Raw genomic sequence first — 26,221 nt, 5'->3', positions numbered from 1 at the left:
TTCCACTGAAAGCTGCCACAAAAAATAAGATGTCAATAACTGCTTTTGTGCTGTTTCATTTTATTTTTTGCTTCAAAAGGATAATTATAAATCGAGGATATTCAGACTGGGCTAAAGTTATTAGCTATGTACCACAGGGATGAGTATTCCACCCTGTCCTTTTCAAAGTTATTATTAATACCTTTTTAGATGGAATATAAGGTCTCCATATTTATATAAGATGCTAAGTCATGCAAGGCTATCAACACAGGACTAGTAGCTTGCTACAAAGAGATTTAGACTAAATAGCAAATTTACCCATGACATTTAATGAATATATTGTAGGGTTATGCATGTAGGCTGTGGTAATAGCCTATTCATATTAATTTGAATATGACTAGAGAAAACTGAGATACATGCTAAAGAAAAAGTTGAGTAGCAACAGACAGGCAAAGAAAGTATTGGGAGTCCATGATGCAAAAATAGTTTTAGCTTTATAAATGTCACTAGTCAGACCACATCTTGAATATGGGGTACAGTTTGGGCACCTTATTTTAAGAAGGACATAGGGGAACTTGAGAGGGTTCAGAAATGGGCAACCTCCAAAATAAAGGTTATGGAATGGTTACATTATAAAGAGGTTAGAAAAACGAAATGTGTTGACTTTGGAAAGAAAAGCAACTTAGAGGTTACCTAATTAATCTGAATAAATACATCAGAAATCAATAAAAAATATATATCTAATAAACTTTTCATATCAAGGACTATACAGAGGACAATTGTGTCATCAGTTGTGTATTGAAGAAAGAACGTTTCACCAGCAGCATAGGAATGGGTTCTTTACTGTAAGAGTGATTAAGCCGTGGAATTATTTACCAAATTAGATATTCATGGCAAAAGTGGATTGAATGTGTTTCTTACATGTAATAATATCTGTTGCTGTAATTACTAGAGATATTACAAGACTGATTAATCCAGTTAATTTATCAGATTGACTGTTTTGGGGTCAGGAAGGAATTTCTTTTCCCCCTCTCAGGGTAAATTGGCAACTGTCTCATTGAGATTTTTCTCTGGATCAATGTAATTAGAAATTACTAAAGGTTTACATTGATGTACCTTTGTCTTTTTTCAAGCTATGTCACATTTTCTAATTAAAATAGATTATATCAATTTGCTATATTGAAAATGTAAAATATATACATATTCTTCATTTATTCAGTTTACTAGTGCCTTGTTGCTAATTTCTAAAGCCAAACCTAGGGAAAATGAGTGGAGACTTCTCTAAAAATTCTGGCGCAATGTATTTCCACAGAGACACATCTCGTCCCCTTGTGCTGTATTGATTCTGCCCCTTTCAGTCTTAAATACTAGATCATACTGAAAGTCGAAAACATTTTGCTTTATTATATGTAAGGCATTGCAAGCTTTTTTGATATACAATGTGCAGTAACAAATATTTTAAGGCGAAGTGCTATGCAAAATAACTACATGTGTTGAGTTAATGTAACTTTGGACTGGACAGCTCTCATCCTGTTCAGGCCTATTCAAAATATATAAAGTACATTCCCTGCAAAGAATTAAATATTTCAGTTGTAAGGCAGACATGGAAATGGGATAGAGAACAGATGGTGAATCAGAGGGAAAGTTAGAAGTGTTTCGAGGGGGTGAGATAGAAATCCCAAAGGATGAGAACTCAATACAATATGAAATTCAAGTGTGCGGGTTATTTCAAAACATAATAAAAATCCTACAATTTCAAAGTTATATATAATTTGCCATTAGATCGAAGTAACAGTCACCAGAAAATAAAAGCTCATACATCTCACAATCATCTTTTTTATCTCTATTTCCCTATGCTTCTACTAGCTGGTGATATAGCATCAAATCTACTGACACCCCCCAAACACACACATCCCTCATACATATCATTCTGGTTCAGAACACTATAGAAATCTAGCAAACCTCAAACAAATCACCCGTCTGTCATCTTTTTAAATATCATATAAATGTGCCTCCATTCATGACCTCTTACACTTAAACAACCTCAATCCTCTGGCAATAACAGAAATATGGCTCACACAAATAGACACTGTCTCACCTGCAGCCTATTTCACATGGTGGCCTCCACTTCACCCATACCCCCAGGCCTGGAAGTAGACATGGAGTACTCATTTCTACTAAATGCACATGTACAGTTCTACCAATTGTTCTATCACTTATGTTCCCATCTTTTAAAGTACATGCTTTCTGGATTCTCAATCCCTTCTCTCTGCAATAGATTGTCCCCCTGGACCACATCAGTGATTGCGTGAACATTACTCTGCCTGAATCCCTCATTTTTTATTCTATTACATCCCCAACATCATCATCATTAATTTCAACATCTCTGTTATTTATCTATCCTTCTGTATCCAAAATTCTCTCTCTAAACTTCTCTCTTGGTCTTTATCAGTGGACTGACTCTTCAACTCATTGTAATGGCCACTGCCTTGAACTTCTTTAACACACCTTTCCCTTTCTCTGACCATCACCTAGTCAACTGCAAGCTGCCCTCCATCACCACCTTAACCTCTTTGCAATCTAACTATACCAAGCATCCACATAACCACAGAAATCTTAACTCTATTCATTTTCAACAACTCTCCACTTCTCTGCAACAACTTTTCTTTTCAGTATCTACATTCTTGGAAACACAATTGTAGAGGGTCCTGGAGGGAGTGAAAGGAGTGAAACTTGTGAGGTGATTATAGAGAAACCACTTGAGAAGTGTAAATGTGTGGAGAGAGGTGGGTGGTAGTTGGAGAGAAAGGCAGGGTCAAGAGAAACTTTTTGAGGATAGGTCAGACAAGAACTTGTTTAAAGGTAGAGGAAATATGCTGGTGAAAAGTGAAAAGTAGAAGAGGGGGGGAGGCAGATAGGCATTGAAGTAGAGAGATGAGATGATGTGAGAAGGGATGAGGTCAAGGGATAAATCAGAGCCAAAACTATATACTCATGCTTAGCTAGGCATCTTGATTATCATAATTTCAGAAGTAATGCTAATGCACCAGTCATTGTTCTATGCAGAATAATATCATATCTGAACCCAATTGTTGTACACTATGGGAACACCTACTGACTGGTGGTTTTCAATTGCAGACTGTTACATTAGTGTTTATAGAAGGGTATACAAGCCTCATGCATTACTGTCCTGGAGTTGATGGTGCCAATTATAGGGCATTGTCAGCACACTGGTGACCCAACTATACCCAATTCAGAATACACATCAACTAAGGCTTTATTAGTAGACTTTCTGAAGTGCTTTATTTTTTTGGGGAATGCAACTCTCCTTAAGTAAAGCCTAAGCAATAAATCAAGTTTTAAAGCACCTGTTTTATATTTTGACTTTCTGTTTTGTCTTTGGAAATACGCATAATTTTCAGTGTGTTTAATATCGTATATCTGTGCCCAAGGTAATATAAACGTAAATATAGTATATTGTACAGTTTTATTTTTTCAGATATAATATATAAATAATAAATGATGTGTACAATTATATAACATTGTTTACAGTGTGTTTTAAAGAATATATAACTGATCGCAAAGCAATGTTGCCAGTTTGACTAAGGACTTATTCTAGTACACATCAACAGTACAAAATAATGATTAATTTATTAATAGCTTATCAGACTTTCTGAACTGCTTGATAGTTACATTTACACTAACAAGCTCCTCATTTTAGTGCAGTGAAAAATATGCCAAAATTATAAAGGGATGTCTAACATTGATAGACATTATTTTTTTTACCCAGCTCTCTTTAAATAGAGCCCAAGATATAAATCACGTTTTAAAGCACCTGTTTTGTATTTTGACATTCTTTTCTTTCTTTGCAAGTCACATACTTTTAGTCTGTTCTATGTTGTACGCCTGTGTTCAATAGAAAAACACGCATAGTGAGAATAATTAGGTACCATACACATAAATACAATATAAAGTTTTATTTTTTTCCAAAGCTAAAATAGAAATGATAATAATAATAATAATAATAATATTTTGTGCAAAACAAAATAACAATGTTTTTAGCTTTATAAATATATTTATAGAAACAGTTTTTATTGGCTTAGTGATAAATGTAATTGGACATATTATTTTAACTTCAAAAGAATGTATGTGATATATGAACTTTTTATACTTTTGTTTTAGTTTTTTTGTTAGTAGACACACTTGAAATATATGTGCATTTAATCAGAATATTTTAAGCAATATAGTTAAAGCTTTCAAAAATATAAATGAGTTTTATTAGCTTGGATAATACAATTTTGACTTTTAACATATGTGCAATGTTCAACAACAAAAGGGGTTCTCTCTTTATTTTTTGAAAGCTTACATATTGTTATGACTTTCATCTGTCATTTCTAGTTTTTAAACAGAAGCAGCCTTTTTTACTACTTAATTAATAAGTAAAGGGATTTTTAGATTAGCGATGTTTAGTGCTTAAGAAGCATGGCCACCAAAACAAAAATACCCAACCACGGAGAACATTTGTGTTAATTCATCACGTCCCTATGTCATGTATACCTCGTTTTAAATTGTAGCTCGCCATATTTTATAATTATTAACTTCTAAAGTAAATAATGTCACAGTTAACCAATAATCCTTGTTTATAGGAAATGTCATGATATATTTCATAAATGACATAAGTTTTACTCATCTTAGAAATAAAGGTTTAAGGGCTTGATTTTATTAAATAAAATTGTTAATAAATTTGCTGAAAATTATATATATATATATATATATATATATATATATATATAAAATTTTCAGCAAATTTATTAACAATAAAATTTTTTTATAATATATATATATATATATATATATATATATATATTTATATGTATGTGTATGTATATATATATATATATATATATATATATATATATATATATATATATATATATATATATATATATATATAGGATAGATAGATAGATGGATAGATGGATAGATAGATGGATAGATAATACAAATTGATATATATCTGTTAAAGTGGGATTTTATACGCAATAATGTGCTTATTACAATGCAACCCATACAACATTTGTGTGGTTATGTTTATTGCTTTAAAAGTAAATGCAAAAAAATCTCTGAAGCTTTAAGTACACCTATCTATTATTCCACAATGACTAGGGTGACATATTTATGGAAAACTGAGAAATGTTATGTTCTGTTCATTTAGTTTAAGTTAAAACGTTTACACAAATCCCTAATCCAGCCAGCAAGACAAGGTCACAAGGACTCTAGGGGTCATCTCCTTTTAACATACCATTTCACCCTCCTAAAATCTAATTCTTCTATCAACACTTCTTAAACAGGAGCCCTTATACTCCCTGCCCATCCATCACATCCCCAGTTATTCCGAGTTTCTTTTACTCCTTCTTTAATGATCCTTTCTGCTTTATTTATGGCCTCTTTGCTCTTCCTGTGTTGTTCCATCATTGCTGGTACAAACTAATCCGTACCACCTACACTGTTACCAGAGGTAAACAACTCAGGGAAAGCAATGTAACACATGGCACCGAAGCACTGTGAATTGTATCCATATACAGACATATGCGTAGCAGGTTTGGGCAGTTTTACATTTCCTCTAAGAACACCTGCACAATTTGCACCACAGAAGTAGGGCCGTAGTAAAAAAAAAAATGTTTGTTTTCCCAGTCATAAATTCACAAGGAAAAATGTAATCTGTATGCAACTTGGCACATCTGTTGTAAGTCGACGTCCAACCGTGTCCCAGCAGATTCAGGAAAGTTGGTTAAATGGTTTTCAAAACACTTAAGCTCAGAAAATATCTTGGATCGGCTTTGAGAGGATTGTCAGTTTTTCTAATTTTCTGATGTATTTTTTTAAGTTTATAAGGAAGTCATATGTTATAAATTGTGTGTACTATCTGCATAATTTTAAATATGGCAAATGTAGTGTAGGAATAATTAAGAATGGGAGGATACGTGAAATTATATGAGTTGTAAGCTTTTAACTACTGCTGATTCCATTTATTTATTTGTGTTACAATTAATGCAACCAAAGGGGGCATATACGATTAAATTCAATTTAGACAATAGTTTACTTTGTATTCACTCTGCCATATGCTCATATTGCCTCTGTAAAAAAAAGATATGTGCCCAGTATGTGGCTAATAGGTATGGATTGTTAGCTGCAAACAGAAAGTTATGTGCTTTACTTTTATTTTTTTTATTTTATTTTACATTACTTTTACTTTACACACACTAGATATGCAGTGCAAAAAGCTTTGCTATTACAGCTGTGCGCCTAGATGGTCCGCTCTGCAGGGCCGTCTTTCCCATTGGGGTCAATGGGCAGGTACCCGGGGGCCCTGCAGCCCGGGGGGCCCGTCGGAGGCAGCAAAAAAACCCAAAAACCTGAAAAAAAAGAAGAAAATACTTACCTTGCGGTCAGCTAGCGATCCGGCTCCCCCCCTGGTCTCCTCCGTCGCGCTTGCAGTGCATGACGGGCATGACGTCATCACGCCCGCCCGCCATCCATTGCGGAGCGCAGCATGGAGGAGGAGACCATGGAGGGAGCCGGATCGCCAGCTGACTGCAAGGTAAGTATTTTCTTCTTTTTTTTTCAGGGTTTTTTTTTTTTTGCTGCCTCCGACGGGCCCCCCTGGGCTGCAGGGCCCATATATATAATGATTTTTTTTGTATATATAGGGGCCCCGGTGCACTGCTGTGCCCGGGGGCCCAAGATGTTCTTAAGAGGGCCCTGCTGCTCTGTGCACATCAAGATGCACACCTACTCTCCACTCTCGGGTGACGCCTCTGCAAACTAGAAGTGCGCTTAAAAATGCACCTAAGTGAAGAAGCACACTATGCAAAAGTTTAAACATCACATCAAAAGTTCAACATCTTACAACTTTAGAGCAACCCCAATAAAAGCAAACAAAACACATTTTTCTGCTTGATTTAGTCTTATTTATGTCTTAAATTAGTCATGAGAGTGAGAGGACTCTCTTTAGATATGTAGAACTTTTGTGTGTTTGAAGCATATTTACCAACTTTTAAATGTTCTCCTCCAGAAATCGGGCCATTTTGGCCCCACCTCCGCAATGCAATGATATGAATGCATCATTTTAGGGCAGGGGGTGAGGGTAAAATAACAAGATTCTCTGTGAAGGAAGTGGAAGAGGTCTAATATCCCTGGAGTCTGGGAGACCTACCCCGATTTCGGGAGTCTCACAGAAATTCCAGGAGAGTGGGCAAGTAAGCGGTGCACAAATCAAGTCATTTTCCAGGATGTAGATGTCTGTGACCCCCCCGCCCTTTTATCTCACTTGAATAATCTCACTTTGCGAACTGAAATTTTGGTATTTATTGCTCTGATTCTTAAAACTAGGCATATCAGTAGCACCAATGTGCCTATTGCGTTGCTTGCAAAGAACACATTCACAATGCCCAGCCTCTACAAAAGCCACCATCTTGGTTTGTAAACATATTCATTTTGACAGAAAACTAATTGGATTTTTTTAATGCAGGGTGCTTGGATCTGCCAAAGTAATCATGGTAATTTACCAATCAGTAACTAACTTATAATACAATAACCTAAATAAAATCTTACTTAAGTGCAGATTAGACCCACAATTGCAATTTCCCAATGATCATTTTCATCCCTGCTACAAGCAGCAATAGGGAGATAACAGTAGCGGGAATATTCCAAGTGGCGTGTAGGGATGATTTGCTAGGAATGGTGAGAAAAAATATGGAACCTCAGCAAGACAGCCTCTTACTAACCAGTGGTGTATGCTCTCCAGCCAATAGGTGCAAATATATAACTCACATCTAATTGTATCTTATATAACTCATGTCCAATTGTATCTTATATAACTCATATCTAATTTTACCATGTGAGACCAGGTTTTAAAAACGTGCTTGGAGAGGCAGCTTAGGATAGGACTCTGGATTGATCCTCGGGCTTCTGGTATAGGGAATATTAACAAGAATGTTAGAACTTCTACAGACTAATTGTCTTTCCCCATTAATTTAAATGATTTGCTTATTTATGAAAATTATGCAAGCCTACTCATCGTATTGACAGTGGACAGTCTTCAAAGCAGCGTGTCTGTAGATAAATATTTTGAAAATGATTTGCAGAAGAGGACAATCTTTGGGCAAAATCTACTGAGTTAGATTCAACCTTGGCACATAACTTTGTGTACCTACCGGGTGTTTAAAGATGGTGACATGTCAAGAGATTTTTTATATGACACTTAAAGACACTTTAATATTACACTTATGGACCCTTTAATATGACGCATATAGAATAGCCTGATAAAGTGTAGGGTTTACTATTCTTTTAAGAGTTAAACTATTTTAAAATTCACTGATTCTAGAGCTACTGCATTTAGCTGCACATTTATTTTTAGTTAAACATTTAGTTTTTTTGGTGGGTGGGATAGTTTGCACCTTTAACCATTGCATATATAAAATGTATGTAGAGATATTCATTTTCCTTAATAGAAACATTTTTAAATCAGTCACCAGGGCAGATGCAGGTGTGGATTTTAGAAATTAATGTCTTTTGCAGCTCCAAATAAATATCTTGTGCTCACCGAACCATTGAATGGATGCACAGTATGCTATGAACTGGACTGTGAGGATAAACAGAGTGACACACACATGTTGGTCTTCCCTTTGAAGAGTGGAAGAGGTTATATTGTGTGAAACAAATTAGGCATTGGAGCAGGATTTCAGAATGAGGAGGAAGAGAGAAAGCATGTGGCAGTATACCAGCCCGAATATTTTAAATAACCAAAAACACGGGTTGATTTACGTATTTTTCTCATATGCTGTCCCTAAGGGATGAGGAGAATCTACAGCTGGAGTTTTATAATATGAATATGCACTTCACTTTTTTTTTTAATAAGATTCCACTGTATATTCACAACTTCTTATAATGTTTAAAAAGTTATTGGCACTGTCAACAGACAGTATAACAGAAAATAAATGTTTATCTCTTACTGCATCTATCTATCTATCTATCTATCTATCTATCTATCTATCTATCTATCTATCTATCCATCTATCTATCTATCTATCTATCTATCTATCTATCTATCTATCTATCTATCTATCTACCCATTCCTTTATCTATCTATCTATCTATCTATCTATCTATCTATCTATCTATCTATCTATCTATCTATCTATCTATCTATCTATCTATCTACCCATTCCTTTATCTATCTATCTATCTATCTATCTATCTATCTATCTATCTATCTATCTATCTATCTATCTATCTATCTATCTATCTATCTACCCATTCCTTTATCTATCTATCTATCTATCTATCTATCTATCTATCTATCTATCTATCTATCTATCTATCTATCTATCTATCTACCCATTCCTCTATCTATCTATCTATCTATCTATCTATCTATCTATCTATCTATCTATCTATCTATCTATCTATCTATCTATATACACAAGGTAAAAAATTGAAACATGCTGCAACAAATTAGACATTTCACAAATTTCACTTGGCTTAGTTCTCTTGTTATGTGTTGAAGAACATTTGAAGCAGTATAAGGTATTTTGTTTTTAATTTACCTTTTTTAAGATGGTAAGATATATAAAATAAATGTCAACTATTGGCGATGGGAAAAGTAAAATAACCTTTTTAATTTTTTAGCCCTCAGAAAATATGTTTTCCTCTGTAAAACATGTTTTCTAAGGGCTAAAATGAAAAATGGTTATTTTACTTTTCCTATCACCAATGAGCCTTGAAGACATAGGGGTTTAAAAGAATCCTTAATGCATTATGGGTTCCATTCTAAAGCATTCCGTGTGTGAATTCCATGCATGAAAATCATCTTTATAAAACCATCTGGTGAAGTTTCCAATGTGCTATTTCCTCTCTAACCATCTTGAATATATCCGTAGATAATGTTTCTACTACATGTGTTCAAGGAAATGTCAATATTGTGCATATGTTGTGCATCTATATCAGGTAAGTCTCTTGTGCAACAGGTAATTGTGCAGTATACGGACACTAGCTATTCAGTTGCCCTAAACTATGTTGACAAAAAGAAAATCTGTTTACATTTATAAAAACTGTACTATTTCATTAATTCATTCAGATTTACAAAGCTGTAAGGTTTTAAAGGGACTAACTTATTCTTTTGATAAACACATAGGGGTCTGATTCATTAAGGCATACTGATGTCAATGTGCATTTGTTTTAAAACGCACATAATTCAGGTATACAAACGCCCGAATTCAACAACGAGCGGATCTGAAGATACGTGTGGTGATGAGTACAGTAGCCATTGATGCATGTAGAAATCTAATTGAAATGAATGGACACATTGTAATGACGAATAATATAAAATAGTAATAGAAATCCATAGACAAAGCTTTTAAAATTAATTTTAAGTTGCCCATTTATATCAATGGACTCATTACCATTTATATCAATGGACTCATTAATTTCAATGCTTGTCAGACATGAAAGCTTTTTTTTTAGAATTTCCATTTCACTAATATTTTTTCTCAAGTTTTCTCAAGTATCTTTAACCAGTGAAAATATGATTGGTGGTTTCCACAGTGAATTACTACACCAATTCTTTACCTGTTCAAAATGTACCTGTTATATGTCCATGACAAAGAAAAAGGTACATTCAGTAGTTTGCAGATTTATACCAATTTATTTTTGGGAGATCTGGAAAAATGATGAACCAGATGGTTATTAAGCATCAACCAGACCCACAGCACAGCTAAATAGTACTTTAGGTATGCAGTACTCAAAGCCAATCCTCAAGAACAGTGGAGCTTATTAGAAGAGACACTAAAATTTAATTCTGATGTGTATGCGATTGTTTTTCTTTTCTTTTTGTTGTTTGATATGTTTGTACCTTGAAAAATTCCAATAAAAATACTGGATTTAAAAGGTGTTACAATTACAATTGGACTGCAGCAAAATTTAATCAAGGGTGCATAAATTAAATAAACTAAACCTTATAAAAATAAGTAGAGATGTGTTCAGATCCCATGTTTTGGTTTTGGTTTTGGATCTTGATTTAATAAAATATTGTGAAAAATAGGTAAAATCATGTGCTCCTACATCAGTATTTATAGCGTTAACATTCATTTACAGTCATTTACGTTCTATTTTCTAATGATCTCTTAACAACTGACAGAATGTTCACCAACTTTGGCCAAAGGCTGCAGCGAGCTGACTGACTAGAATTAGTGACAGAGCAGCAGCACAAGTACATGGCAGTTTAATATAGGATACAATCCCTATGAAATATAGAGGCACAGGAGTGCCAATAAAGTGTGGAATTCCACCTCATTACTACCTCTTGTTTCAGTCGATGGTGTGGCAAGTCATTTTTTTCTACATGCAGTCGCTGAATGCCGAAAATTCCAAAAAATCCCCCCCCCCCACTCCAATGTCCAGCCAGCCCCTGTTCTTCATAAAGCAGACTCATTTATATGTACCATTTTTTTGTCAACAGCCGCAAGGTCACCATCTCTTTGCCTTGCTCATAAGGGGCTATGAGTTGTCCTCAAGCAGCCAGTAAGTGGTAAGTGTCAGTGAATGGAACACAATGCTTCGGTATTACCACCCAATAACAGAATCTTAGCCACCCACAAGAGCCCAAGGCTCAAATACTTGGTAACCCGACTGACTGAGTTTCATTCGGTTACATAGGAGCCGCTCAGAAAAAACTTAACATGCTTGGTCTCACTGCTCCACATTTGAGGCAAGAATGAATGGGGCTGTGGAAGTGTTCCAGACTGCAGTTTCTGTTTCATTGTGGGCTGCAGCCAGTTCATACTGAAGGGACAGCTGTGTTCCTTTGCAGAAGGATTTTTTGGCCATGGCCGCTGCGCTCATAGATGTCTCTTGGGAATCATGGATTGCATTAGAGGAGTCAGTTTTAATTGGGAAAATTGTATGCTGGACTACGTAATAATAATGAGGTTGTTGAGGATAAAGGTGTTGACGGTGAAGATTGCACGAGGTGTCTATTAATTCTGCTGCTAGCGGATGCTGCGCTGCTTGATGCTATATATTTTTTTCCTCGCTTAGAAAAACTACTTGAATGAACTCCCTGAAAATGACATAACAGGGAGGAGGAACCTAGATGATCAATGTCCCTACCACTACTTAATGTGCCTTGGCAATTCTAGTTGTTATTGGGGTGTGCTGCTCAGACAAACATCACCCTGTTTTCTCTCCACTAAATAGTACAAATGTCACACTTACTGATACTATCCCTCACAAAATTGCTTTCTACTTGAAACACTTTGGATTTTAAAGGGGTGATTCAATTGTTGGCGATGTGGCGTGCGGACATCACTCCACGCACATTGCCGGCAATTACGATAGAAACCCCTGTTCATTTTCCCTCACACCTCTCTCGGGTGCGAGGAAAAATCATCAGATATTTCTGACAAATCTTCACCACAAGGTGTCTTGCGGATTTTCCGGAGACACCTCGCGGCTAATTGAATTCCCCCCTAAAAGCAAGATATCGATTTGTTTTTTGGGGTGTGTTGCTTACAGTCATACAGCAGCACCCTGTTTTTTCTCCACTAAATACTTTAGACATCATTGTTACTGCTCCACGCAAACTTGTTTTCAGCTTGAAACATTTTTGGAATTTAAAAACAAGAAATGTATTTGGTTTTTGGGGTGTGCTGCTCACGGTCATACAGCACACTGTTTATTTTCCACTAAATAGTTCAGATGTCTATACCATATATGCTATAACAACCAGTAGCCACTAATCTTCACTCTCTCTGACACCCAAATTGATCAGCACACTATTTTAGCAGACTGATCTCTAAATAAACTGCAGTAAAATCACAGCTATTGCTATATAAATTTCCTCTTTCATCCTGTCCAACCACTAGCGATTTTCTTAGCACAGAATTTCAGCCACCCTCCTACCCACAAGCTATCAGTTCTAAAATGTCAGATGAGAACAAGAGGTCTATAGAAAAAAAAAATTGATCCAAAACTCCATCTGACATTTTACCAGAAATTATGCCTTGCCTTGTTTTCAGATCCGAATTTGGCGTGAGTCATAACTCGGTTAAAGTTGGTACCCCAAAATTCGGACCTGTCGAATTTCTCGGAATTCGATCTGCTCCTCTCTAAAAAAAAGTATATATTATTACTATTTTGCTAGTATTACTTTTATCTAAATGTATAATGTTTGTACTTGAGCAAACTTTGTCTTACAATTGTCATTTACTTAACTTTTTACTACCAGTAAAGTCCAACTAAAGTCCTCAGTCTTAAAGTTCTAAAGTACTCTCGGAATGATTGTCTGCTATTCATATTCTAAATGAATAATGTCACTTAAATCGCTAATACACAATAAACACAACTAAAGAAACATAACTAAATAAAATCAAACAGTAAAAGTAAACTGTGAACACTTGTTTTACACACAAGCTCAGTTGAGGAGGGCTATATGCGGACTGTAGGCTGCACAGTGAGTAGTTTTGCTATAGAGCCTGTCAGGAATTTTGTAAAGCATGAACCTTAATAAATATTTAAAAAGGAAGGCAAGCGTATAAAAAGGTGAGTTTGAGATAGTGTTTGACTGATTTTAGGTTGCGGGAGAGTGTAGGAGGGTGAGGCAAGTTCCATAGGCTGGTTGCTGCATGGGATAAGTCTGGGAGACAGGAGTTTGAGGAGGTTATAAGAGGGGAAAAGAAGCGGAGGTCAGAGGTGGAGCAGAGTGGTCAAACTGGAGTGTGTTTCATGAAGAGATCAGAGATGTACGGATGGAAAGCATTAGCAAGACTTTTATAGGTGAGCAACTTGAACTGAGTTCTGGAAGCAATGTGGAGGCAGTGAAGGGATTTACAGAGTGGGATGAGCATCGGGATGAGCATCGGGAGATGAAGATTAGTCTAGCCACATTCAGTATTATTAGTATAGGGGAAAAGTGGTTGAGGGGAAGAGGAGATTACAGTTGTCAAGAGGAAAGGTCAAGAGTTGAGAATAGGGGAATAAGAGCATATTTGAAGGTGAAGGGAAAGACACTGATAGAGAGGGAAAGGTTAGAGGTGAGCAAAGTGCAGGCAAGCAATGGGGGAGAGTGAACAGGGCAGCTTTGAGTGAATTGAGTAGAGGGGGCAGGTTGTGGATGAAGAGGAAGAGAGGAGACTGAGGATCTCAGACTCAGTTACAGGAGTAAAGAGCTGAGGGCTGCAGGATGGGAGGCAGAGAGTGTGGGTGGGTGGTTGGGTCTGGTGAGAGGAGATTTCATGGTGGATTGTGTGTATACAGAAATGTAGGCTCACAAAGGTAATCTTTTTCCTGGGTACAATAAATTATCCCTGACTGAAATATCTTCTTGCAGGGACTCTTGATCAGTCACAAGGGCATGTGTGTTAGACTGTTGATGCAGATGGTGTGAAAGGTTGAAGTTTAGAGCATTATTCCGACAGTTCTGTTTATCTGTACATCAATACAGACAGGATTTTCATATAACTGTTTAATGTATGTGGAATGTGGCAGCAGAACTTGTTCACTGATAAGTAGTAAATGCATTAAAAATGTATTGTCTGGCAGTGTTCAGATGACAGATGTATACACTGGTTACATTAGTCTAGGAAGCTATAAAATATGTTTTCATCTGAAATAAACACATTGTAGAAGGTCTAAGGTGAGGCTTCTACCTTACAATTTAACAGTGAAAACAGAATGTCATGAGTAGTTTTAGTGTAAATCTGGAAAGTAAAAACAGTAGTATTTAGAGATAAATATACACTCATCCATCTCTCGCTGAAATGCTATAACACATATTATATGTTTAGTGCCATGTAGGTATTTTTTGTTTGCTTTCAATCTAACTAGCTACCTAACAACATACCCTTGTTTGATATGGTGGGTTAAGCAATGTCCCCTGCAAGCAATAAGGCTGCATTGAACGTCTGCTATTCAGTACAATCCAGCACAATGATTTCGTTTCAAATTGCTTTAGAAGAAGAAATAAATACTTTTTGAAGCAATATTGGAGTTAAGTTTCTGAGTGCCATAGATAGAAAGTTTATATCTGAGGACATTCACAGGGCCATAAGCTTACATTGTATGCCCCTATGGCTCTCTCAGAGCATGCACTTAATTACGCTCATTGATTGTGATTAAGAGTGTTGATAATTTGGGAGGAACCTGGTCCACATAAAGAAAGCAATTAAGTGTTCTGTGTTGCAGAGAAACATCCAGAGAATGTTTTAAACACTGTTGATGATGTTGATGTCACTTCAGAAAGACTTCTTTCTGTAGGGACAGCCTGGCTATTTTTTTGAATGATAACACATAATCTTTCAATATCACACAGGTAGAGATAGTTTTAAAGTACAATTCATCTAACATTTGTCACAAAAGATTTCCTTTGAAGAAATATGTCCATTACTTTGGGAATGTCAGAAACAAATGCACCATTGATTTTGAAGATAACTATTAATGGACATTATCCACTCACACTTTTGTGAAACATGTTTTATATAACATCCTTCACTTGTAGCAAAACATTTCACAACTCGTCCTCTACATTCTATGCAAAATCTGCATCTCTCATCCACGTGTTACCTGTTCCAATTCCTGGTTGCAGTTTTTTTTTGGGAGTTGCACCAATTCTTTGGCATGCCTCAAACCCCCATTGTTGTAAAGATTGTTGGCATGTGAACAAGGCTTTTTTACCTCTCTGTCTGTAATACCCAGTCTCGTTTTTGTTACTGTGTATGTTCCCAGTTGTAAAGTACTATGGAGTATGTTGTCACTATGTATATACTTGCTAATAATAATAATAATAATAATAATAATAATAATAATAATAATTGCTTTATTCAACCTGATATCTGTTGCTCTGGCTGTTCTATCTCAATTTTGAAATGTTTTCTAAACCGACAATTAAAATTTTGTATAGTTTCAGATGCCTAACATTTGCCAACAAAATAAGTTCATAGGCTCATTTCCCATGGTCTGATTCTGTGACATCATATTGGCTCTTATGACCAATAAGCATTAAAGTATAGGAGCTAATAATAAGCTGTGTAGTTTATAAGATGACTCAACTAAATAATTTGTCAAAAGCTTAAATTGTTCACCTGTCACAGTTGTTCGATAGATCAGGACTGGGAACAGTTAAAGCTAATCTCTGCAGGAAAAACGTGTGAACATTTGCATCCAAGCGCAGCAAATTCTGCTCATCCTTTACCTAGATATAACCTCATATTTTAAGACAAGAATGTAGTTTTATGTTGCTATGATAGGTCTTTAATGTTAATTAGTTGAATAGGGGGAACTACATATTTGTGTATTTAATAAATCACAATGGTACACATGTAATAAAATGTAATATTATAACAAGAAAATAGGGCCAGCAATGGGACAGTACTGAAATAAAATCTGATGTGAAATATCTGCAAAAGTTATGCTGCTGTACAGAAAAGGTTAAAGTATAGCTATTGCTGCCCTTATGCCTCTACAACTGGGCTAATTCTGTCCGTGCCTGCTCCGTGAAGAGAGGCTTTATGTCTGTCATCACATGGCCATTAAACCCCTATATTTGTGCTGCACAAAAAAGGACATTGCCAGATTCCTAACAAATTAACTGTAGAGCTTGGGTTGGAGGAAAGAGCTGTCAATGAACAGCTTCTGTTTTGTTTGTTGGTAAACTTTCCCAGGATGTGGCAAGATAATCCAACTTCCATGATTAAACGTGTAGCTGTTGTTACGAGATGGTCTTTCAGCACTTTAGATTCAAAGGGAAATCACTTGTTCCTCAGATGAGCATGCTCTGTAAGTGGACAATTAGCACTCTCATGCTGGTTACCGGATTTTATAAAAGGAATTAGGACTTAAGAAGTGCAATAATGCTGAAGAATTAAAGTTATTTATAGTTAACTCAATGCAAGTAGTCTGGTCCATTTTTAATGTCACTTGAACAGTACAGTCTAAGTCTGTTGGGTCATTTTAGAGCTGTGGAACAATTACATGTCTTTGTTTGTGCTCCTAGTCACAACCCAACATATAACTATACAACAGCTGGAGAGTCACAGGTTGATTACTACCCCTTTAAAGTGTGTATGCCTAACTGGATGTTATATTAAATAAAGTTGGCTATTCAAAAAGGTCATGTCAAGTTATATGGCTAATTAAAGCAAGCGTACAGATATGTAAACAATGTGAGTCGCTGTATTCAAAGCATTAAGTGCTGGTTGCTTGCCTGGAACCCTGTGGCATCACTATGACCTCACTAGGATTCTTTATAGTGAATATAAAATAGAGACCACTATATTTACTTACTGAGTGTGTTGTGGCAACAGTAGAAAGCTAGAGTGATGACCAAAAGCCAATATTGTCACACTGCCAGCTGTTTTTGTAAACATTGTGGGACCTAGCCTTTGCCTTCGCTGACTTGGTTTGGGCATTGAGATTACTGACTGAAGCAAGTGGTCATGCAATAATAACACTGTGACATTCTACTAGACATAAGTGTCCATTCAGATACTGTCAATAGAGGTGGTAGAAGTGAACATTTAGAAATGACAGTATAGAAATTTAGACGTGGCAGTATGAAAAATGTAATGAGAAAGTGAAAGAAATGTGTTAGTTTTACACTGTAGGCAGTAGGAGAAGCAGCGGTATGGCATACCACCATATACACCCCCACTTTGACCACTGGATAGCGTAATCCAGTTATCTGTATGTTGTCAATTGAAACTTTAACAAGCCAACATTCATAAACATTTTGTGGTGTCCAAACTGAATAAAGTCCAATAAATATGAACAAATGGCAAATCAATTTGCTGGCTCATCTCTTAAAGGGAAGAATGAATTGTGTAATACCACTATAGTGATGAGAAAGTCATTCTCAAAAAATTTTGGATTATGTATGAAAATCTTACAATGTCTGAACAGTGTTGCTTAGTGGAATCCAGTTTAGCACAAGTGTGGGATAGATTGAACTCACAGATGCTTGGGTATCACATGCTGATATTCTGTAATGTGGAAGAGTAATTAAAGTGCTAGAAGCAGTAGATCTTAATATTTTGAACACTGAAATGGAGCAAACCGATCCATAAATCAAATGCACTGTATATATGTGTGTCTGTGTGTGTATGTAGTAATAAGGTGTACAGCTAAACCACATTATCTTTATATTATCATTGAAGTATAATTAATGTATTCTTTTTAGCTGCAGTCACATTGCATTAAGGTTGACAGAAGGTCTGTATTTTCTGAACAATGGAGACTTGGAGATCCGTTACTAGACAGGATCTCATCATGTCATGGATGTCAGATAGCATTATTGTAGTTTCTGAGTTTGGAACACTACTCCATAAGAATTCTCACACTTACATTCCTTTAATATTTGGCCAGGAAATTTCACACCGCAATGTGAATATACATATTATTTGTGCTTGTGGATACTGTGAAGAAAAGCAAAATGGTGTGAAGGAAATTAGGTAAACCATACAAATAATAGACAAATAATGGTATACAAAGCTCCCAATTAGCACTGAAGTGGAAAAGACAGGCACACAATGATCTTGGCAAATTTACAACTTCCTTCTTGTATTTAAGTATTACACGGTATACATGCTAATGTTAAGGTCACTATATATCATAACTAAATTAGTCGAAGTAAAATAGTTGCCAGAGAACTAGAAGATCAGCCTATATATATATATATATATATATATATATATATATATATATATATTTACACACATACAATATATACATACACACAGAGCATATAAAATGAGTAACTTTGCACCTGGGCAAAACCATGTTGCATTGGAAAGGGAGGTAAATTTAAAATGTGGGGACAGATTTATAGTTGGGGTAGGACATGTCCTAGATCAACTTTATATTTCAGTGTAAAGAGAAAGCTATCAAGTATCTGTGTGCTACATGAAAAAACAGCCAGTATTTAACTTATGTGCAAAATAATAAACTAATTTGCACATTTTGCATTGTCACATGGTTCGTCCCAGAGAACAGTTACTCTATTTTTTCCTTACATCCCTTAATGACTCAGGCCCACAGTGGTCAAAGTGGAAATTTAGAAGTGGTAATGCTGCATAACGGCATACCACTGTGTGTGTGTGTGTGTGTGTGTGTATATATATATATATATATATATATATATATATATATATATATATTATCATATATTATTTGAACATCAGGAAATGGACTCAACCTCTATGTAAAAGTTCAGTCTGGAGCATTCAGGCTTTTCAGTATGCAATGTAGTAATTGCACCTGCAAGTGTTATAAGGCAATATCCAATCAATTTGTAGCCCATCATTCTATCATTTTTTTAAATTATTTTCAAAGTGACACCACTGAAGACAGTTGACAATTTTCTCAGGTGTGGGCATCCTATCAAATGTATCCAAATAACAAACTGCATAGTGTTGTAGAACTTCACAGTGAAGCTGAGAGTTGCATTCAGGGATCTACAGGCCTCTGTCAACATGGTACATAACAGGGAGGAGAAGCCCTCTTCTTTCCCCCCCAAAAATGCAGTATGGCTTAGGTTTGCAAATATGCATCTGAAGAAAACACAAGATTTCTGAAACAATGCCCTTTGGACAGGTGACACCAAATTGAAGCTGTTTGGCATTAATGCATAATGTCATGTTTGGTGAAAGCCAAATGCAGCGTATCACAGCATAAACCTAATAAAATCCGTCAAGTTAGGTGGTGTAGAGATAATGTGTCACAATCACAGGACCTAAAAAATAAATAAGACCACCATAAACTCCTCTTTATACTGCAGTATTCTGGAGTCAAATATGAAGCCATCCTTCCTACAAGTGAAGCATATAAACTACACGTGTAATTATATTGTCTGTTTTTGTATAATAACCAAGATAACAAAGGATATAAAAGGAAGTAGAAAAACTTTTAATTATCTGCAATCTATAATGTATTAATAAGCCCTATTTCAGGTATTTTAACCTGGTTGTGTGACTCAATTAATGTTATTTTTCTGTGTTTAATATAGTTTGCCTTAGTCAGCACCCACCTCTAGCAAAATCTTTAGAGTGGAATCTCAGTCTAGCCATAGTGATTCCACTGGGTTCCCATATATGTATGATAGTGTCTGGTGTGTTGCTATGTACATGTATGTGTGTGTGATCCTATATGTTCAGTTGTATCTTAACGCACTTTACTATTTTACACTATATATTTTTTTTCTTTTAAGGTAATGTTTCCGACATCCTGAATGTTCTGTCATGCCTCGAATTTTGTGGGGTTTTCTTCCTTTGTATATCATCTCCTTGCTGTGCCCAGTGCCCAAGGGTCAAGAGAACAATTCCAACAAAGCTTCATCCCACAGTGGGTCTACAGATGGCCCCTGCTATGATGCCAAACAGAGGCCAAAATACTGCATCCCAGATTTTATCAATGTGGCTCTTGGACAAGAGGTAATTACAACCAATACGTGTGGACGAACACCACAAAAACTTTGTTATTTCCTAGACGCCACAAATGTGACATTGAGGCGATGTCAGTTGTGTGATCAGAAAAAAAGTGACACATCCTATCCACCTTCCTACATGACCGACACAGACGCCCAAACATGCTGGAGGTCAGAAAGTGGTATAACATTTCCACAAAATGTTACATTGACTTTACCACTGAGTCGTAGATTTGAGCTAGTTTATGTCAGCCTGCGTTTCTGTTCTCCACGTCCTGATTCTATGGCAATGTATAAATCTATGGACCATGGAAAGACATGGATTCCTTTTCAGTTTTACTCTTCTCATTGCCGTCGAGTTTACAACCAAGCAACCACTAGTGCCATTACAAAACCCATGCAGCATGAAGCAACTTGTACTGATTTTCAAACAGGAGTTAAACCTCTCACTAAAGGACTTGTAGCTTTTATGCCATTAGCTGGTCGCCCGTCAGCCCGTAGATTTGAATACAGTCCTGTTCTTCAAGACTGGGTGACTGCTACAGATGTCCGTGTGGTCTTCAACCGTCTTCACTATGGTAAGAAGATTGGAATCCGAAGGAAGACTGCTTTCTATGGAGTATCTGAACTCCAGGTTGGAGGAAGGTGTAAATGCAATGGTCATGCATCTCGCTGTACAGCTCGAAAAGAGGGACTTATGTGCGAGTGTCAACACAATACAATTGGTCCAGAGTGTGATGCTTGCAAGCCATTTTACTACGACAGGCCCTGGCAAAGAGCAACACCAAGCAATGCACACGAGTGTGTGGGTAAGTGAACCAAATCACGTTTAGGTTACATTCATTGACATACTGTATAGCGAGAATGCATCATTATTTAGTTAAGATGGTGTCAACTCACCCTTTTTTCATTTATACCCATACCTATATTGGTGATAAAAGGAATTGCAAGTATTATTATTTATTATATTTTGTCTTAAAGCTGAAAAATAAGCGGAAAACGTCTGCTTTTCTGAAGTGCTAAGGGTTAAATGTTTCTCTAGGTGCAACAATACTATTGAAGCAAAAAAAAAAAAAAAAAGACTAACAATTGTGTGACTCCCGCTAAGCTGTTTTATAGTACATAAGGAGTTGAGGGGGGAGGGAAAACAGTGAAAGAACAGACTGCTGTCTTTTAAAAGTGGAATGATACATGTTGGCTGAAATCTTCAGCTCATAACTAGTTAAGCTTGGAACAATTTTAGTCTTCCACTGACGATGGAGTGATGTTGTGTAAATTCTGAAGTGTGTACGCACTCACGACCAGAAATGTAGGCAGATATCCATAGAGTTTACAGAGTCACAATCTTTTCAGCAGATGTTTATGACAGATCTGAAGGTAAATCGTGTAAAATTGTGTAAGTGTGGCATGCTGATCGGCACTTTCAGTGGTTGGTAAAATGGTTAAAGATATTGCATCGGGAGACATTTTCTGTAATGTGTATCTAGCCTTAGATAGATTCTTTTTTTGTGCCTGTACTCTATTGACTTAAGGTGCATTCAACCACATCAATACACGTCTAAACTTCACCTGAGACTGGGAAACTTTGTTCCCTATGGAGGTAAGCTGCTGTTCTCTACATATGCAGTTGCTAAAGCTGGGTACACACTACAGAATTTTCCACCAACTTTTTATCCCGATCGATTTTACATGGGATCAATGTTCCGATCGCTCGGTCCATGGACTGCATACACACTAGCCTTGTTTAGGACGATAAAGGGAAGAGCGGACGTCCCTTTAGTGACTTTTTACAGCCATGTTGTCATGAGCAATGACTGTAATTTCGTACTCACTGTTGTGGATCGGTCGGAAGTTTATACACACTACACAACGGAAACGAGATTGGAATGAAAATATTAAACGGTATGACCAACCAAATGAGGCGACAATCGTCCATTTGGGCAGACATTCGACCATTGTGTCACTGCACACACTGACCCGACTTTTGAATGAGCAGTCGTATGTCGGCTGATTTAGTTGATTATTGGATGAAAACTATGTAGTGTGTACCTAGCTTAAGGTAGCATGGCTGTATAGTTTACTTATCCAATACACTTTCATTTGCCATGCAAAATGTGTCTACATTGATAAACTTTACTGATCTTCTTTAGAATCTTTTGCACACAATACTTTTCTAAAGGCATAAAGCTTTCATCGGTTAAGAGAGTTGTACAGGTTTAATTATCTGAATTGTACTCGGTCAATGCTTCTCACAACATTCAATGCAATTGGTACATATAAATGAAACAGCTAAATTACATTAAAGGAGATTCAGGGTCAGACCAAGCACATTATAATTAATTTGACAGTACGAAACCACATGGCAAATGTCCAGGCAGACAATTAACAGATGAGAACTCTGCAGAATACCATTATTTCTGTAATGTAAAAAGTTAAGATGTACAAACTACTTCTTTCTGCTCTTGTGGCTTTATGTTCCTAAAGGAGTTAAGATATACATGTTGCCTTTAAATTTATGTCTGCTAATTTAATGTACCGCAAGAGCTAGAAGTCAAATAAACACACATTCCATGCCTAAGCTATTGATTTTACTCTTTAATGAAGCATGTTGATTTTCCACCTATAGTACAATAAACAATTCCTACAGAAGGGAGCTTTAATAAGACTGTTAAGAGCAATTAATTCAGTTGACATGTCCTTAATCGTTTAGTGTTCTTGTCACAGCAAATGAAACACCACTGGTATAGTGAATTTTCATTATTCATTTATTCATTATAATGAATTTTAGCAATACATAATTAATTTTACAAGTTAAATGACAATTGAAGAAATATAATCCTGTATCAACAATTTCATTAAAGTTGACCAAAGTTTATCGGCACACTGATGTTAATCATTTGTGAACAATTGTACTCTGCCTTTATGTAATGTATAGGAAAGTATTTTTGCTAAGAAGGCAGTACGTTCACACCGTTACAATTTGACAGTAAAGCAATAATAATTTACATGTAAATGAATTTTAATGACAAACAACTTAAGTACAAGTGATCCCATCTCCAAGCAGACCCTGCAATTTGGAAATATCAGAACCGCTGAGTTTTTACACTTTCTTGCAGTTGTACTTAATGGTTTTGCATGCTGGCTGATTGAGTAAAACTCCAAATACAGTGAATGGTTTGGCAATAATGCGATCCTGAGGCTGTGATAACACAGCAGTGTGAGGAGGCAGACAAGGGTTAGATTTACTATAACTTCTAAACTAGAAAATTGGAGGTGTTGCCCGTAGCAACCAATCATTTTCTGGTTAAGTACTTGATAAATAATAGCTATAATGGTAGTGGTTGCTAAGGACAGTGCCTCCACTTTTTCTTTTAAGAAGCTTAGGTTTTGGCAGCACAGTGGCCTAGTGGTTAGCACTTCTGCCTCACAGCGCTGGGGTCATGAGTTTAATTCCCGACCATGGCCTTATCTGTGTGGAGTTTGTATGTTCTCCCTGTGTTTGCGTGGGTTTCCTCCGGGTGCTCCGGTTTCCTCCCACACTCCAAAAACATACTGGTAGGTTAATTGGCTGCTATCAAAAATTGACCCTAGTGTCTGTTTGTCAGTGTGTGTCTATATTAGGGAATTTAGACTGTAAGCTCCAATGGGGCAGGGACTGATGTGAATGGGTTCTCTGTACTGCGCTGCGGAATTAGTGGCGCTATATAAATAAATGATGAGGATGATGAAATGTATCTCAAGGACTTAAAATATCTAGAGTGAGTGTCAAACATGTTTAGCACTTCAGATGTTCAGCCACTGTAAAATATGATAGATGACATTCTGCCTGTTTGTAATAACACAGTTATAGAAATGTTTTAACAAAACAAATGTTAGCAATCTTTTACATTTAAATATATTTATAAGTCCTGGACTAAAAAACAAACAAGCAAACAAAAGAGCTATTTAGTGGTAACAGGTATTTGAGAATAATGCTGCAACTCTTAACTCATCCCAAGTTTCTCTTTTTAGCTTGTGAGTGCAATGAGCATTCTCATCGCTGTCGATTTAACATGGAGCTGTACAAGATTTCCGGTAGAAAGAGTGGAGGCATATGCTTAAACTGTCGTCATAATACTGCCGGTCGTCACTGTCACTACTGTAAACAAGGTTATAAACGTGACTTGAGTAAACCTATATCTAGTCGAAAGGCCTGCAAGCGTAAGTATATATAGGTATCAATTATTACTGTTATAGCTACGTGTACATTTAAGCTGTGGGTTTAGGTGTTTGTTTACATTATTTGTGATTCACCCCACATAGTACAAGTAGTACAATTAGATAAAACCACCTAAAGTTAGAATAGTCCAAAAAAGGGAAAACAACAGAAATAATAACTGTATATTATGCAAAATACTATTCTGACACCTACAAAAGCACCGAGAATTCTCATACAGTCAACCAATTTAATACATTTCAAATGGTTAATACCTATAAACAACACATTAAGTAAACTTATTGATTAAAAGTAACTAGACATTAACAACATCTTCTTACTCTGGAAATTTATTGAAAGTTGGTCATAGTTATTTACAGTGCAACTACTTTTATATATAAATAGCATTAAGTTTACTTTGCAGACTAATAGTATCATTTTATTTGCAGTGGTGAAAAAAACAAGGCAAATGTGATTGTACGCCTGTTACAAAGTATAATCTTTAGAAAAAATGACGTTTGCTGGATAGGGAAAACAGAATGTTTCCAGCAGGGCCGCCATCATGGGGGTACGGGGGGTACTGTTGTACCGGGTCCAGGCTCACCAGGGGGCCCAGTACAACAGCGCAGTACAGACTTACCTGGGGCCCCACTGGTCTCCGCTACTCTGTCTGCAGCCTGGCTGTCACCGTGACAGCCAGCACCAGGATGCGATCGCAGGGGTGGAGGATTGATTCCCCCTGCGATCATGTGATCTGCCTGTCACAGGGGGGCCCCAGGTAAGTATTAAGTATGTGTTGCTGTTGCTCATGGGGGGGGCGCTCATGGGGGGGTGGGGCCCGGGGGACACGGGGGGCCCGTACTGGGCCCCATAATTTCTGAAGGCGGCCCTGGTTTCCAGTAGATAAGTGAAATAATGATTAAGAAAAATACAAAATACAATTACATTCGGTGGCATGAACTGTATAGCAAACAGATTTATACACCTGTTCCACTATTACACAAATGTATCTGAGTTAACCCATCCAGGTGTTCCTCGCACTTTGACAGGTAACCTGGAACAGTAAGTGGGTAGGTATGTTTACCTAATCCTTAGGGACTTGACTGTTGACAAAGTATAATCTAACAGGGGATGGGGTGTCAATGGAGGACACTGACCTCAATGCATTCAAAACATTTGTAGAGGCATGTACTTTGATGAATGTAGGTAAGGGGCATTTGAGGTCGTACTTACCTACGTATGTGGCCATAGAAAATGTTTTCTAACCTCTAATTTTCAGCCTATGTACATGTACTTTTGAAGCAGCCTTTATAGATGCATTTAAATTACATGGCTCATCAGTTAGCAGTAATTACAGAAATTACAGTCACACATTTTCTATTTAAAAGAATGGGCTAACTCCTCTTATATTCTGTGGTGTCTGCACCATGTTGTCATGTTGAATGTGAAGTTAAGTTTGTTCTATCTGTATCTCACAGCATAATGCTTGTGGGAAAAGGAAGAGGTCCAGGCCCTATTTGCATATTGATTAGTTGGAAGGCTTTGCTGATCCCCTTGTAATCTGGAAAATATGTCTA

General features: G+C 36.5%; 1 protein-coding gene across 1 annotated transcript in view; it reads left to right on the top strand.

Annotated features, from left to right (window-relative positions):
• Positions 1-26,221, top strand: part of LOC142106909 (netrin-1-like) — a 79,915-nt gene that overhangs the window by 31,477 nt on the left and 22,217 nt on the right. Inside the window, exons 2-3 of the mRNA XM_075189961.1 lie at positions 20,234-21,258; positions 24,461-24,649. Coding sequence (XP_075046062.1) covers positions 20,265-21,258; positions 24,461-24,649 — 1,183 coding nt within the window. The 5' untranslated portion in view covers positions 20,234-20,264. The remainder of the gene's footprint in view (positions 1-20,233; positions 21,259-24,460; positions 24,650-26,221) is intronic.

This window comes from Mixophyes fleayi, chromosome 11 (genome assembly GCF_038048845.1).
Source record: "Mixophyes fleayi isolate aMixFle1 chromosome 11, aMixFle1.hap1, whole genome shotgun sequence".
Lineage (NCBI taxonomy): Eukaryota > Metazoa > Chordata > Amphibia > Anura > Limnodynastidae > Mixophyes > Mixophyes fleayi.
The sequence above is the reverse complement of the archived record's forward strand: the minus strand, read 5'-3'. Positions and strand labels throughout refer to the sequence as shown.